Source organism: Sinocyclocheilus anshuiensis, unplaced genomic scaffold (genome assembly GCF_001515605.1).
Source record: "Sinocyclocheilus anshuiensis isolate Anshui unplaced genomic scaffold, SAMN03320099.WGS_v1.1 scaffold140, whole genome shotgun sequence".
Lineage (NCBI taxonomy): Eukaryota > Metazoa > Chordata > Actinopteri > Cypriniformes > Cyprinidae > Sinocyclocheilus > Sinocyclocheilus anshuiensis.
Genome location: NW_015554147.1, coordinates 1,796,477 through 1,813,775, shown reverse-complemented (window position 1 = coordinate 1,813,775; position 17,299 = coordinate 1,796,477). Strand labels below are relative to the sequence as shown.

General features: G+C 36.3%; 1 protein-coding gene across 1 annotated transcript in view; it reads right to left on the bottom strand.

The window, feature by feature from the left end:
- LOC107670616 (kinesin-like protein KIFC3) overlaps positions 1–17,299 on the bottom strand; it is a 49,596-nt gene that overhangs the window by 19,676 nt on the left and 12,621 nt on the right. Inside the window, 14 exon segments of the mRNA XM_016463264.1 lie at positions 656–760; positions 846–1,027; positions 1,137–1,248; positions 1,340–1,470; positions 2,629–2,776; positions 4,415–4,501; positions 5,626–5,799; positions 6,978–7,217; positions 7,379–7,501; positions 8,682–8,747; positions 9,003–9,142; positions 9,977–10,184; positions 14,603–14,745; positions 16,782–16,899. Of these exon segments, the coding sequence (XP_016318750.1) occupies positions 656–760; positions 846–1,027; positions 1,137–1,248; positions 1,340–1,470; positions 2,629–2,776; positions 4,415–4,501; positions 5,626–5,799; positions 6,978–7,217; positions 7,379–7,501; positions 8,682–8,747; positions 9,003–9,142; positions 9,977–10,184; positions 14,603–14,745; positions 16,782–16,899 (1,977 nt within the window).

Sequence of the window (17,299 nt, the reverse complement as noted above, 5' to 3'; positions counted from 1 at the left end):
ACTGAAAATAATAAAAAAATATTTCTTGAGCAGCAAATCAGCATATTAAAATGATTTATAAAGGATCATGTGACACTGAAGACTGAAATAATGGCTTTGCATCATAGGAATAAATGGCATTTTAAAATATATTAAAATAAACCATTATTTTAATAATTCTATTTTGTAATAATCACAATATTACTGTATTTTTGATCAAATAAATGCAGTCTTAAGTAAGCATAAGAGAATTCTTTAGAAATACAGGATAAAAAAAAAAACTGCAAATGCAACTATTACATTGCACAAATTTGAAAGGGACAGACATCATGGGCAATAAAAAGTACTGTTACAGTGTTAAAATTAATAATAAAATATGGTTTTATATTATAAGACAGTACAACAAAAACCTCTAAATAATATTAAATATTAATTATCACGCTCAACAAATCCCACTATATAAATAATTTAGTTTAAATATATTTTTTGTTACACTTTAAGGTGTTCTTGTAATGTGTAACAAGCGTTGCCTATTTTTTGTTACGAAAATGTCACAATGCAAAAAAAATGTAAAGGTCACACAAAAATCTTAAAGGTCCTAATGAGATTGGTTTACTTTACGAACAATATATTTCTTTTTTAGTTTGAGGGTGAAAATTGGGAACATGTGATGTACCTCCATAGTATAGGTCTTTCCAGAGCCGGTCTGCCCATAGGCAAAGATGCATACGTTAAAGCCATCAATACAGGAAGTGACCAGAGACTGCACTTCCTGGAACACCTGTCCAATCACAGGAGAGGGGACTGTGATATAATAACTGATATAGGAAATACAACTGTATGAGAAAACTAGTTCAGGCACTAACCTCCTCCTGAGTGGCCTGAGTGGGAAAGACTTTGTCAAGTTCAAAGGTCATGAGCTTGCCCTTATTGGACAAGTAGAGAACAGCATCATCATCAGGGTCAAAGGTCACTATGTTTTTGGTGTCAGCAGCATCTGTTTCTCCAGCACATATGGGACGTACTCGGCACAACACACGAATGTTTCCTGAAAAACAAGATAATGAAGTCTTTAGAATTAGAATGTCTAATTTCACTGAATAAAAATGCATAAATGAATCAAACCACACAATTCCCAGAAATCTTGGCGGTCTCACCTTTGAGACGCACCAGTTCATTGTGACATTTCTTCCTCAGGTTCATCTCCTGCTTGTATTTGCGCAGCAGCTCTTGGTTTGCACTGCTCACCTCTCCAATCACCTGACAGATCTGTAATCACAGACAAACAAACGCAACTGCTTCAGTTGAGGATCTGCGGTCAGGCTGATGTGTCTGTGAGCTCGTATGCTATGCTCTCAACCTCCTGCTTCGCCTCGGTGATGGCTTTCTCCAGCATGTAAGGGAAGTCCTGCACCTGTCTCTTCAGACAGTTGTAATCACAGGTGAGGGTTCTCAGAGCCGGCTGCAGCGTCAGGAGGTTCATCCGCACACCTGTTGGACAAAATCAAAAAACTAAATTAATAAACTATATGAAATGAAAAATAAAATATCAAATGAAGAATTTTTAAGAAACATTAATATTTTTGTATAGTTTGTAGTATAGTTTTTGTCGAGATTAGTAAATATAAAAAAAATAAATATGTGACCCTGGACCACAAAACCAGTCATAAGGGTCAATTTTTCGAAATGTAGATTTATACATCATCTGAAAGCTGTATGAATAAACTATCCATTGATGTATGGTTTGTTAGGATCGGACAATATTTGGCCGAGATACAACTATTTGAAAATCTGGAATCTGAGGCTGCAAAAAAATCAAAATATTGAGAAAATCGCTTTTAAAGTTGTCCAAATGAAGTTCTTAGCAATGCATATTACTAATCAAAAATTAAGTTTTAATATATTTACAATAGGAAATTTACAAAATATCTTCATGGAACATGATCTTTACTTAACATCCTAATGATTTTTGGCATAAAAGAAAAATCGATAATTTTGACCCATACAATGTTTTTTTTTTTTTGGCTATTGCTAAAAATATACCCAAGTGACTTAAGACTGGTTTTGTGTTCCAGGGTCACATATAAAAAAAAAATGTAATTAGATTATTCAGTAAAAAAAATATTACACTAATACAATTGTTGTACTATATTTAAATGACTAATAAAATATGGCATAATACATATTTTTTTTATATTACTACAGAATTTTTATATCAAAAGCAATATAAAAGACAACAAATAGAACTACGATATGCCAAATACTGTAGTTAAAATATATTTCCTGGTTGTTTTACTTTAAGATTTTATCCTTGTTTCAATGTAATTACACAAATAAGTACTAAACAATATTAATTAACAACATGTACAATTATAGGGTTTGGTTTATGGTTAATTGCTTGTAATTGTGCATAATTTACTGTTATTACTAGTACGTGTAATATGTTTAACATGAACATTAAAATAAAGTGTGTTACTTTTTTTTTGTTTGCATCAAGTAACAAGTAATAAAAATATGAGAGGAAACATTATTAACTGTCATGAAAATCCTAATGGATTTTGTTTTGTTCAAAAACAATATAATTAATTATTTATTTGATTGATAGATTTGAGGGTGAAACACGACCTGGACTCAAACACATGGTTTCACCTGCTAGGTTCTCGTGGACGGCCTTCATCTCACTCTCGGCTCTGATGAAAGCTTCCTCGATCACTCGGTTCTTCTCCTCCTCCAGACTCTGCATCTCTGCTTCCAGCTGACCCTGCGCTCTCTCCATCTCACCCTCATACACCAGGATCTAACACACACACACATGATCAGAGACGCACAGATATCCTGCGTTCCACCTTATTTAAATAAAATGGCTTTACTTCTGACCAACACAACACAAACCCAGTATTAAAGACGTCATGAACTACTAACCAGAGTCATTAGTTAGACTGATCTAATGCAGTTAGGTAAGTGAAAGAAGACCTGTGGGGTGGGTGGAGGGCTGTTGGTCACACATGGGAAGGGCATCTGGGGTCACGCACCATCAAAACATATGAAGCAGGGGTGGGTGATATACAGGTAGACACGATTAAGCGGTAGAAATTTGTCAACCAGTGGAGATTTAGGACTATTGTCTATGTTGTGGCTACACGCTCACATGACGATAAGGTCACAAAAGCTTATCGTTTGCACACGTTTTTAAGCATTGCGGTTTAAAAACAAGTGATTTTAAGCCGTTGAAACGCAATCAGCAGTGAAACAGAACTAATTTTGCTATATGCACGCACTGTCTGGGAGACTGTTTCTGAGCGCTGTCTGAGAGGCGTGCACACATGAAGACGGTACTCATAGAGCGCAGGAGTATTGAGTTATTTTTGCTGCTTTATAGGCTTTGAATGGTTAAATACACACACTTGTATGTGTCAAAATGACCATCTTTGCAAATATCCTCGTAAACACAGTAATTTAGGTCTTAAGTGAAAGCAAACAGCTGAGAAAGAAAACGTGTAACAATATATTGGATCCGGGCAGCTCTTAAAGTGGCAGCAGTCTAATATTCCTGCTGATCGACATAACGTGAGGTTATATTTATTTTTTAACGTGCGAAAATTTCGGACTCAGTGTGCAATGACCTTAGCAGTATATTGAATCTGGGCAGCTCTTAAAGTGATAGCAGTCTAACATTCCCGCTGTCTGTCATTCATGTTAATCAAACAACAAAAGAGAGAAAATCTCTCACTGCTCTTGACTGAATCACTTTTGTGACTTTATTAAGAAGAAATATATATTTAATTTACACAGTGAAGAATATGCAGTGTTTTTATACATTTGATTACTTTATACAATGTAGCATTTCTTATTTATTTGTTTTACTATATACTTTTTGTCCTATTGCTTTTTTTTATTATTTAATTGCTGACTGTTTACTTGTCTTCAGTGAGCTTGAGTTTTTTTTTTTAATTTAGGCTAGTATTAGTTTTTTGTGATAGTGACACTGGTGACAAGAATTATGAAATTTCTATGGTATTAAAAATGTTGAAATCATAAAAACCTTATTTAAAGCAAATATATATATAGATCTCGTTACCGTGAAATAAAATGACTCGTATCGTGATATAAGATTTTGGTCATATCACCCACCCCTAATATGAAGTACACAACGGGGGTGACATCAACTATTTCACAGTAAGTTATGGGATTACTACTGCAAGTAGAATAAATTATAACCCTGAAGGGAATGTGAGTTAGTTACTCCGCAAGATTTCAGGGCTTTATAGGTCAAAAATGAGCATGAGCCAACATGAACCTACATTTTTGTTTAGAACTTAAAATGGGACAAAGTCTGGTAGAAGTCTGCTCACAGTAAATCACTTCCTATAATCACAGTTGAAATCTAACCCATGACATTTTTGACCTTTGACCCCTGCAGAGTAATCTGGACAACCTTGGATAGCCTGTGGGTGACCTCGGCGTTACCCCCACCCACCGCCTTGGAGAGCAGACCATACAGACGGCTGCGGTCCGTCCTCAGCTGCAACGCAAGTGAAGAGAGAGAGCTGTTAACCTGCTCTGTCACGACACCGACATCACAGAGGCCTGAAACTAGAGCCTTATGATTTCCATTAAGCAGAAAAAAGACAGAATCACGGAATCCAGTCACGAAAATCGAATTTACAGTATAATGCGGAATGTTACAGAATTTGGCAAAATTTGGATGAATAAATCAAAAGTAGGACTGTACAATTAATCAAGTAGCCATATGGACCAGTGTCTGTGAATATTAAAGCACAAAAAGACTGCTATGTAAATATGAAGTCTGCATGTTCTGAGTGTCTGTGTGAATGAGTGCCACAGTCTTGTCTACTACACATACTCAGGCACACGTAATGCTTGTGGAGTTTTCAGCATCTACCGTCTCACTATATGAGGACATGAACACATGAACTTCATCTCCAGAGCTGCTCTGAGAGTCACTTCACCAGCATTTCACCATTTCATTTGATAAAAACTATCATCAGATACACAAAGAAACTCAAAGGTCTTCACTTCAACCAGCCAAAATAAAAGTTTAGTTTAACTTGAAATTATGACAGAAATATATAACTACTGTACAGTAGAATGTACTTCTCAAAGTAATAACAATATTAAAAATACAGTTTGTTATTTTTTAAGAAATATCACACAATATATACTGTATATATATATATTTTTTTTTTATTTATTTATTTTATTTAAAAAAAAAAATTTCATGTTTTAATTTAAAACTTAAAGCAAACCTCTGTTTTGCAGCATTTCCTTGGCCAAAAAAATGATTTTTTTCAAATTTCATTTAATTATATTATACAAGAATATAATTAAATAATTATTTTGTTTTTCAATTTCAGAAAAAAAATTCTAATTTCAGAGAGCAATATTATTGTCAACATTTTAATTAAATTGTCCTTTTTATTCATTTAGTTTAATTAAACCATTAAAATGAAATCCACAACATTTTAAACTGAAAACAAGGAATTGGGAGGAAAAAATAAATGTAAAAGAATTCCCTATTAAACTTACATCAAATTAACTGGCTTTTGAGGAGACATGAGATCAGCATTTGGCCACATGATAATTCAGGACACTCGAAACAGCGCACACAGGAAGTGAGTGTGGTACCTGCTGGCGGAGCTGACTGCTGCTTCTCTGGGACTCGTGGAGCTGCTGTTCCAGCTCCCTGAGGAGCTGCCTCTGAACACTCAGCTGCTCCTGCAGCGCCTGGTTATGGGCCTGAGCCTCCATTAAAGCCTGCTTACACTGAGCCGACTCCACTTCAACCGTCTTGGTCACATACTGCAGGAAGAGTGAGAAACAGACACATTAAATCACTTTAGTTAGGAAAAGTGCATATTGTTTTTGGCCACCAGCAGAGAACCAACATATTGGGTATTGTAAATGTGAGTCCAAAATGTAGTGAGAATGTGTAGACTGGAGTGTTAATAGAGGTGACTATAAAAAGGTTAAATACACAAGGGAAAAAAATGGAAATTAAGTCAGATACTGTGTTTGCTATTCTGGGGTCAATTAGTGAATCTTCCCTTAATAAGAATAAATGTCTGTCTATCGCTTTATTTACACTACCAGTCAAAAGTTTGGGATAATTATGATTTGTTCAAAAAGGCTGCATTTCTATGATCAAAAATACAGTAAAACAGTAATAATGTAAAATATTACAATTTAAAAAAAAAGGCTGGTTCAACAGAGATGGAAACTGGACATGATTCCAACATTTGACTGGCTGAGTGAGTTGAAAGTGTGATTTATCAATAATAACAATTGACAGATTTATTTGGGAAAATCTGTATTGGACTATTTGGCAATATGATCATATTATACCTTTTTTATTGTTTATTTACTCATTTTCTTTAATGCTTTTAGGTTATCACCACTGGAATCTTTCGATTACCTTATATTACTTTAATTATTAGGAACATTTTTCTTTGACACGCTTTACAATATTTTGTGTCTACTTGGGTTAATTTAAATCCGCTGTACTGTTGTTTGCTTTCTTGGGGCCTCATGCGGTTTTAAGTGTTTACCTTATTTGAAACCTAAATAAATAAAAAAAATAGAATAGAACTAATAAAAAAAAAAATGCAAGGAAGACAAAACGAATCCACACATTTACAACACAAATTTTCTGCAAAAAGTCTCAATGATAGAAATTCAAGATTATATTTAAAAAAAACTTTTCCAAAAAAAAAAAAAAACCCTGCATCCTGCATGAAGGTCACATCAGTCAGCTCTATACATCATTGAGGCCGCCTCATTTAAGAAAAGTAACCATTACAATGCACAGCAAGAAAGAAATATTAATTTAGGGCTCACCAGGAATAACAGTCATTTTTATGTTGTAGGTTACTTTTCTTAAATTAGAAATCCTCAGTGACATATGCAGCTGACTAATTTGACCTACGGAGGACGCAGACTTCGAAATGAGACACAGCTAATGCTTCATTAGCACAGCTCACCTTAACCTGCAGCGGCAGAGCAGCCTGGCGAGACAGAGCCTCCTCACCATCACGAAGCCGTGAGGTCAGCTGCTCCTCGCTCTGGCTCCTGAGACGTGACGCCACTTCCAGCTGCTGCTGCAGCTGAACTACCACACCTGTCCTCTCCTGCACCTGCTGCTCCAGCGCAGCCAGTCGCCGCTCCTGCTCGCGGCACTCCTCATCCTTACGACACAGCTCTCCACGCAGGGCCTGCACATCCTGAGACCGATGCAGACAGAGAGATGGAGCATTACAGAACAGAAAAAAACACCACAAGATTTATTGCACACGATTTAAGCATCAAATAATTATTCGATCAATATAGAAACAACCAATCGGATTGTAAGTGAGGTTTAAGTGAGTTATGGCTGTGTGAGTACCTGGCTGTGGTGGCAGTGGCCGGTAGAGCAGGTGGTCTGGGTCTGACTGGCCCTCAGCTCCTGTTTGAGCCACTGGTTTTCACTCTCCAGCACCTCGAGCTGTTTCTCCAGATCTGTCGCCCCCTAGAAACACACATATACGTTTATTTAGCTGAACGAGGACTTCTAATGGTTTTACATGCAGTTAATTATAATTACTATTGACAAATTCAAACCCAATCATTATCCACACCCAATAATATAAACCATTGGAATGGGGAAAAACATTGAAATAATTTATTTGTTAATTAATATGTGAATATATTTGGATCAGTTAATATGAGCAAATGTTCATTATAGTAATTACACTCACAGTACATATATATGCACTGCATATACATCTCTGGTCAGTAAGATTTTTCATTTTCAAGTATCTTCTTCTAACCAAGGCTGCATTTATTTGATCAAAAATACAGTATAAACAGTACTATAGTGAAATAATATTCCAATTTAAAGTAACTGTTTTCTATTTGACTATTTTAAAATGTCATTTATTTTCAGCATCATTACTCCAGTCTTCAGTGTCACATGATCCTTCAGAAATAGTCTAATATACTGATTTGCTGCTCAAGAAACATTTCTTATTAATATTAATGTTGAAAATAGTTTTTGCTGCTTAATACATTTGTGGAAACGTGATACAGTTTTTCAGGATTATTTGATGAAACAAAAGTTCAAAAGAACAGTACTTATTTGAAATCTTTTGTAACATTATAAATGTCTTTACTGTCACAATTGATCAATTTAATGCGTCCTTGGTAAATAAAAGTATTATTTATAATTTTTTTTAAACTTTTGAAATGTTGAGTAATTTAACAATTCTTTTTAGGTAACGCATTGAATGCCCTGATTTTGTTAAAGAAAATATATAAATTAAATAAATGAAATGTTCATAATTTTTCCAAAAGAGGACGAGGTTTTATTATATTTAGCTTTCTTCTGGGAACAAAGTTCCCAGTACAGTTAAGTACACCCACACCCATCTCAAATTTGGATCAGTGCCACAGTTGTAAATCTTCCAGAGCTGAAGAGATGCATTCCTCTGCTATCAACAAAACTAGATCACCAGGTTAACACTCCATCCCCTACCATCATAAAAATAAATCAGGTCAGCGTAAACCTGCAGGAGCATGAGCTCTTTATTAAACAATAGAAATGTGGTTCACACAAGTGTGGTGACTTTAGACCACCAGGATCAGGTGATTCATACAATGGCACAGAGTGTGACATAACTCTCCCCGTCCCTAATAATTCAGTCTCTCACCAGCTCAGAGCACAGTCTCTCCACCTCCTGCGTCTGATCCACTAGTTTCTCCTCCAGCTCCCTGACCTACAAAACCACAAACCAACAGCATTCAGCTAAATCCCTTCACAAAAATGAGTTTCATGCATCCAACCTCATGATGTATCGATCTATTTTAATCTAACCAGACAGAAACAATGAATATCAATGCATAAAAGGTCACAATACAGTATGTGGCTGAGGAATGTAAATGATCTGGTGGTGCTCTTGTGAGTCTGGCTGGAAAACTGAGCCCTATTCTCTCGGTTTGTGTGTGTGTGTGTGTCTGTGTGTGTAACATACCTGTGTGCGCAGCCCTGCAATGAGAGCGAGTTGTTCTCCCTCGTCTTTTTGCAGTTGCTCCTGTGAGTGAACTTTACTCACTTGTACAGCGCTGGGGAAATCCACAGGCCTCTGTGTCAAAACACTAGAGCTCCTCCCACCCACACACACACACACACACACACACACACACACACACACACACACACACTTTATGGCAAGCAAGCAGCTTTTTCTAACATTTAGGACACAAGATAAGTAATAAATAGATTTATTACAAATGTATTAATTATTAATTAAATATACAAAATTAATTAATTAATTGATAAAATGTATAGAAATATAAACTATTATAATTAAAATAAAATGTGTCTAATAACACTTTCTTTGCACGTTTGCTTTGTAAACACTGAGTCGGTACTTCTGCCTACCGACCTACTTCTGCGTGACCTTTTAGGAAATTTTTCCCCAAATTGTGTAGCCCTAGTTTGTAGACAGAATTTTTTTTTCTGGTTAAAAATTGGGATTGTGCTTGTAAATCAATGACTAATAAGAATGATTGCTATTGTTATTACTAAATAAAAATAAACAAAATAAGAAATGTTACTGTTTCACTATTAAATAAAATCAGGGTATTTAATAATAATAATAATAATAATTATTTTGTAATTATGTAACAGTTTCAAGTCCAACTTGCTTTTTTAAAATAACTCTCCACCATAAAAATAATTAAATAAATACATTAAAAAATAATTTACTCAACCTACTCATTTCATCTGAAAGTCCATATAACTTTTATTTCACCATACAAGCCGCTTTATATTTACATAAATATTATGAAATAAATATATATATTTTAATTTCTAATAAAATGTATAAATATAAGATTAAAATGTTATAAATATAATAGTTTATAATAATAATAATAATATTATAAAAAAATACAAATTTAATTTACAATTATAGTCTCTTCAATCTGAACCATTTCCTCTCACCTGTAGGTGACACAGTTTGGTTGAGCTGGCTGTCCTGCAGTCTGGGCTGCTCTTGAGGTTCTTGGTTAATGGATGAATGTTCCTCGTTCTGGTGGTTGTCTTTGTTGAGCTGGTGGTTGTGTGTCTGCAGTCGCTGTAGTAGGAGTCTTTTGGCAGAGTCTTCACTGCGCAGATGTGCCTGGAACTCACAGACTCTCTCTTGCAGTGTCTGCACAAACACACAAGAACCCATGAATGCCAGCCGTACTAAAGAACCTTACACAACCTGAACTATGAGGGAAAAACTAAAGCAGACAAACCAGAAGAACTTTGAAAGAGGAAAGGGGTAAGCATTTCTGAAATGAAACGCGTAGGTTGATTCCCCCCCCAAAGAACTCTTCATGGGAATAAATAAATAAATAAATAAATAACAAGGCATTATTTACTCAATCTACTCATGTCATCCCTAACACATATGACTTAATCAATTTTATAATTATCTTATAATTTAAATATGTAATTTAATGTGTACAAGTCATTCTGACTTTTTAGATATTAATTTTTATCTGTTTTTTTTTTTTGGGTCACTGTGTGATTTTGCAGTAACAGAGAGAACAGCCAGGACATCTACAAAAATATGTGATCAACAGAATAAAAGAAAATCATACAAGTTTGGAATGAGAGTAAATGAAGACAAAATGAAACTATTCCTTTACCTTCACAAGAAAGCTTAATGGGAATGTGACTATTCCTACTGGCACAAACTACCTTGGATACATTTTTTTTTAATGAAACCCAGATGACTACAAAACCACTAATAGACGCATTTAAGCAAACAGGGTGGAACTATGAACATAAGCGACTTTACTGCAATACAGGGAGCTTTGTAAAGCTGACGTCAGAACGAGGCAAAGTAGCTCACAGCTAAACACAAAGAAAGAATCAGAGGGATTTACGTAGGCAGACGTCCAGGAACAGGACAAAGTAACCTTCTGTACAGGTGAAATGATGAGAAGGCAGCACAGAGACACACAAATGAAGAACGAGAGGGAAAAAAGGGGAGAAGAAAAGCATGAAAGCAAAAAGATCAGTGGTGTGACAATTATGGAAAATTCTGAAACAGCAAATCAAACTAAATACCAACTCAACCTCAAATATCAGGAAAAATGTGCACGTACCAACTCATTGAGATGAAGCTATATTTGAAGATTTGAAAATCTGATGTCTTAAAATAGAGGCTTCTAGAGAAGCACATACAAAGCTATCCCATGTCTAAACTATTGTTTGTATTGAGAAGAGCCGTCAATGCATTGAAAAGCTGTGGCTGGGACACACCACACATGTGATCTCCAGCCAATCAGATCTCTCCTGTGCTCATGGTATGTTGAAAAGACTGGAAACTCCAGCACACTCAAATCTCACTCCAGATTGTCCTTTTCAGAGATGTTTATCCACCCTTTGAGATAAATAAGAGGAGGACTGCACTCCTAATGTAACAGTGGATCATGTTATGTAACTCCAGTCATATCTAGGGAGCAGGGACCGGTTTCACCAGCTGTGCGCAACTTAGCCTAGTTTTGACGCAAAGGAGCACTAAGTTAGAACTAATGCATTTACACAAGCCTCCGACCAGGAGTAATGTTTTGAATAAAACAACATATTGATTGAACGGCATCAATAAGCTCAAGTTATACTTGACAAACTTCAATCTTTTACACATATATGATAATGTTTACACTTGTTAATAAATTATTTTGTTAGTGACTCTTCAACATGAACCCAATCTAAGCAGCGCTCCTATTAGGGTTGGGCGAAATCTACCAAATTGGCATCAGAAGATGTCTACAGTGAAACATCGCGATGGATGGAGACAATGGGGGACATTGAAAACAATTATATCATTAAAATACTTGAGCAGAAGTTGTATTAATGCTGTGAATTTCAATCTATCCTTGAATCTAACAACATTTATATGTTTCCATTGAAATACAATGAAATATTCCATAATCATGAATAACTTACTGTAAGTATTTTTATATGCGAGTAAAATTCTGATGAGATGAAGGCAAAAATATCTAGGGGAAAATAAGAATGTGATGTTTTTAAGACTGCTATTGGATTATTGAGGGTACAGATCATATTATGCGATTATGCATTACTTTACACAGAGTTTACAACCTACTAGCTACATTCTACCTTAAAGGGATAGTTCACCCAAAAATAAAAATTAGCCCATTATTTACTCACCCTCAAGCCATCCTAGGCGTATATGACTTTCAAATGAATCCAATCGGAGTTATATTAAAAACTGACTTTGATCTCCCAAGCTGTTTAATGGCAGTCAGCGGGTGTTGCAGTTCATCAGTCCAAATGAAGTGAAATAAAGCACATCCATCCATAATAAAAAGTGTCTCTAATGCCCCCGGGGGGTGAACAAAGGCCTCCTGTAGCGAATCGATGCGTTTTTGTACGAAAAATATCCATATTCAAAACGTAATAATCACTTTAATCTAGTTTGCGCCAACAGTTGTACATGGAAGCAGCTCCGGGAGGATGACGTATGAGTTCAGCGTTGCACATGCGCCGGTGAGTCTCATGAAAACCAACGTTTGTTAACAGGAGCAAAGGAAGCAAAGTTTCCTTACATTAGCAAAGGAAAACCAATCTCCTCTTGGCTTATATCGAAATCCTCTGACATTCTTCTTTACAAATCCTCGTTTCGTACTTCTAACTCATGACCGTTGTTTTGTTTTGATCTCTCCCCTGCACTTCAGCGTTCGTCACTTCTGAGCGGCGCATGCGCAACGCAGACCTCATACGTCATCCGCCCGGAACTGCTTCTGTATACAACAGAGAGCGCAAGCTAGATTAAACTGATTATTACGTTTTAAATAAGGCTATTTTTCTTACAAAAACACATCGATTCGCTACAGGAGGACTTTGTTCACCCCCCGGAGCCGTGTGAGGCACTTTTTATTATGGATGGATGCACTTTATTTAACGTCTTTTGGACTGATGAACTGCAACACCCGATGACTGCCATTAAACAGCTTGGAAAATCAAAGTCAATTTTTAATATAACTCCGACTGGATTCGTCTGAAAGAAGAAAGTCATATACACCTAGGACGCCGTGAGGGCGAGTAATTCATGGGCTAATTTTCATTTTTGGGTGAACTAACCCTTTAAGAACAACTCGAAATGCAACCGAATAAAGTACAGAATTAGTTACAACCTGGCTAGTATTAGTAGTCACTAAGCCTCCAGTGTGGACTTTATGTTCCAGTTTAAGCAAGAACTTATGAACGGATGGTACAACTCGACCCAAAATATCAGAGACTTGGGAACTTATTTGACTTCTAAGCAACCAATAAAAACCCACACAGCAACACACTGACACCAACTCCCAAACAGCGTCATGGTGGTCAAACACCATTCACATTATCTTCAGAACATGTAAACTTTTAGCTTTAATTGCCAATCAGTGGTAAACTTCACTGAACAAACAATCCTCCATTATCTTAAACTTTCCATTTAAAGCATAAAAATTGAAGGTGTTTTTAGATCTGATCCAGACTAAGAAACAAGATCAGTGGATGAGCAAACAGCAGCCATTCTCAAAATCAAACTGAAATGTGATTGGCCCGCAGATGTTGCCCTGAGGGAATCTTACACTGAAACACACAGACCCTGTGGTCATTTACAGAGAGCCTGAGCAACCAGCTCCTCTGAGAAGCTGATAACATTGTTTAAACACAGAGCACAAAAGCAGCGCTGCCTGTTTGCTGTGACTTATTAACCCTGTGAAACCAATTACGCAAAGATCACACAGCTACAGAACAGACCAGCCACACAGAAACCAGCTCCTGAGTGATCTGGTGAAGACTGATTCAATCACAACACTGTATCACAGAAACACAGATGTTGAGAGTTTAATGCATATGTATATCGTACCATTCAAAAGTTTGAGTTGGAAGCATGCTTTAATGTTTCTGAAAGAAGTCTCTTTTGCTCACCAAGGCTGCATTTATTTGATCAAAAATACAGTAAAAACAGTAATTTTGTGAAATGTGTTTACAATCTAAATAACTGTTTTCTATTTTAATACATTTAAAAAAATAATTTATTCCTGTGATGCAAAGCTGAATTTTCAGCATTATTACGCCAGTCTTCAGAAATCATTCTAATATGCTGATTTGCTGCTCAAGAAACATTTCTGATGATCAGTGTTGAAAACAGTTGTGCTGCTTAATATTTTTGTGGATGCATTGTTTTCAGGATTCTTTGATGAATACAAAGTTCAAAAGAACATCATTTATTTCTTTACTTTCACTTTTTATCATATGAATGCATCCTTGCTGAATAAAAGTATTATTTAAAAAAAAAATATCTTACCCTAAACTTTTGAACTTTTGGTAGTGTAAATGGTCTACAGAGAATCTGAAAATAATGTGTTGCAGTAAATCCCTACACCTAGTTATATGCAAAAGTAACAGCGATGCTTGCACAATTTACAATATTAAACTGCACAGATTAATACTGGATTTTAAGCAAATATCCATTGGTACTGAAAAAAGTCTCAGAATGCTTAGTATGAACAATCACAATGGTTGCGTTCATCTTCGCAAACACCACTCACGGGGTCGTACCTGTATGAGCAGCTGCTGCTGTTCTGAGGTGGCCGTTTCAGAGAGGTCAGAGGTCAAACAGTGGCGCTGAAGGACAGAGTTGGGCAACGAGAGGAAGGAGCTCTCCTCCTCACCATCACTCATCAAGATATCCAGGGAACTCGCTGAAATGACAGAAAAGAGAATATTGTTAATTATTAATATGATTAAATATAAAATTGACTTAAAAATACTAAAGTTGAAGCACTGAAAAAAAAACAAACCGAAGTAAAACTACAATACAAATTAAACAAAGGCCTAGTAACATTAAAAAATAGTGAAAATGACAAAAGCACAATGATTACTAAAATGTTACTAAACTAAAAATAAAAGCTAATTCAAAATATTAATAAATACTACAATAGTAAATAATGGATACTAAGGGTGCTTTCACACCTGGCCCGTTGTTTCGGAACCTGGCTCGGTTTGGGCATATGTGAATCGGATCCGCGCCAAAACAATCGGTCCGAGATCGTCTGAACGAGATGGTCTCGGCTCGATTGAAAACGAACTCTGGAGCGGTTCGGTTGTAGTGAGAAAGCAATCCGATCAAATGGACCAACGAACCAGGCTATATCACAATGTATAATGGGTAATTACGTAAGTTCCATGAAAAGCATTAGCTTTGTTGTTTTGCTAATACTATTTTAAAAATGTTTTCCCGATGAATCCTGGACTCCTGCTCAAAGTGATAAATTAATATAACGACATCTACAAAAAGAACCAACAATAAGCCCGCAAAGCTGTTGTCGTTCCACCCTGACGGATGACAGCTGTGACAGCTAAGTGGAATATAAACCGTGAAACTTTTGACCAATGAGAGAACAGTTTACTTGCGCATGACTTGTATGAACAAATTTGGTCCGTTTAGAAACATTGCCGTGTGAAAGCGAACCGCACCAAGAATAAAAAGCAACATTGTAATAATTTTAATCCCTGTTTCGGAAGAAAGCAATCGATCTACAGGTGTGAAAGCACCCTAAAATAATGCTGGTGCAGATGACACAATGGCATTGTGGGAAATATACGTAGAGCAACTCAAAAAAATGATTTGTTCACCTGTTGAAGATGGCTAATTCTCATGAACAAACCAAGGAGATCTAGAGCGAATGTCAAGATCTTCAGTAAATAATGGCTTAAATTTCAGTCTGTTCCTCACATGAAACCATTGTATTATTTTAGATGATTTGTAATATCTTTCTTTTTCGAAAAGGTCTGAACTGATTTGTGTGCATTCTGACCGCTCTTTCACGGAACTATCTAAAGCAGCAATAATGCAATAATGCCTCATTCAACGTTACTGCATAAAAACAGTTAATCATTTCTCTGTTTGTGCTACTTAATAGAAATAAAGTCCTTCAAGTTTGGAACAACATGAAGGTGCATAAATTACATCAGAATATTAAGATTTGGGTAAAGTAATCCTTACTAGCTGAATATGCAGAGAACACATCAATCTGGTAAAGGTCCTGCAGGCTTAATAGAAACCATTAACTTATGATAAGGTAACAGCCTGCTGCAAGTGATGCATTAACCTGGATTTTAATATGGCCCTGAACCTTCTCAAAAAACAACAACTACTGTTTTGTTTGTCAAACAGCTCTCTGTCACACTCACACGGGAGACGTGCATCCTCTCGCCGGTGCGGTTTACGATGACACAGCAGTAGAGCCGCTTTCGTAGAAGAGCATCAGACTGAACGCAAATCTGTCACCGCATCACTGCAAAAACCAGCCACCAACACTCAACCTCGACATTTCCCTGATTTTCCTCTTTGTCTGCTTCCCGTTTTAGTCCTTTTTGGTCATTGTTTCTCACACAATCGCTGTGCCTGTTGTTATAATGTCCCGTGCAGCACACAGCGCATTAGCACACATACAAATTTTCAAGCACTGCTCTCATCTCTGCTCTCATCTCTAAGGAGATTTACACTTCTGTACCTGGACAGAACGCATGGTGTTCTTCGTTCGGTCCGAAACAGTCTGACTGTGTTTCTCCTTGTCAGTGGGTAAGAACACATCACTTGCTCTCTCTCCGATGACTGAGCCAGCGAGGGCTTTCACACACACACACACCTCCCACATCCACTCAAACATTCAAACTATCCTCAGAAAAATGTTGCTACACCGGTTTTGAAGTCCACTCATGTGACAGTGCTTACCATCCAATGAGAGGTCTTTGTTCCAGAGCTCCTGCAGGCAGGGGGTGTGGCTGACGTCCCAGGTCTTTCGTGTGCCGTACATGACCACGGGGCCGAGCAGAACACACTGCTGGACCGGCTGTAAACAGACCACATCCAATAAATACCCAACTAATGAACATCTGAGACCTGACAATTTTACATGGAGATTATACAGAATAAAATTCATCATTAACCCTGTAAAGCCTGACATCATAATAATAATAATTCCAAAATTTGTAATTTTTTTTTTTAACATAAGAGTTCATTGAACCTTTTAAATTTATTGAAACTGAACCCTACTGAACCAAAACATATATTTTTTAAAGTTTGTATACGGGTCAAAGACGAAAAAGGGTTTAAGCATAAAAACAATACTGCTTTAAATTGCTGTTTTTCCAAAAAAAAAAAAGAACATTTAAAAATGTAAAAGTTTTCAGTTTAATGTAATTGTAGTTTTGTTTTTGTTTTTCTCAGCAAAAAAAAAAAAAATCATACAT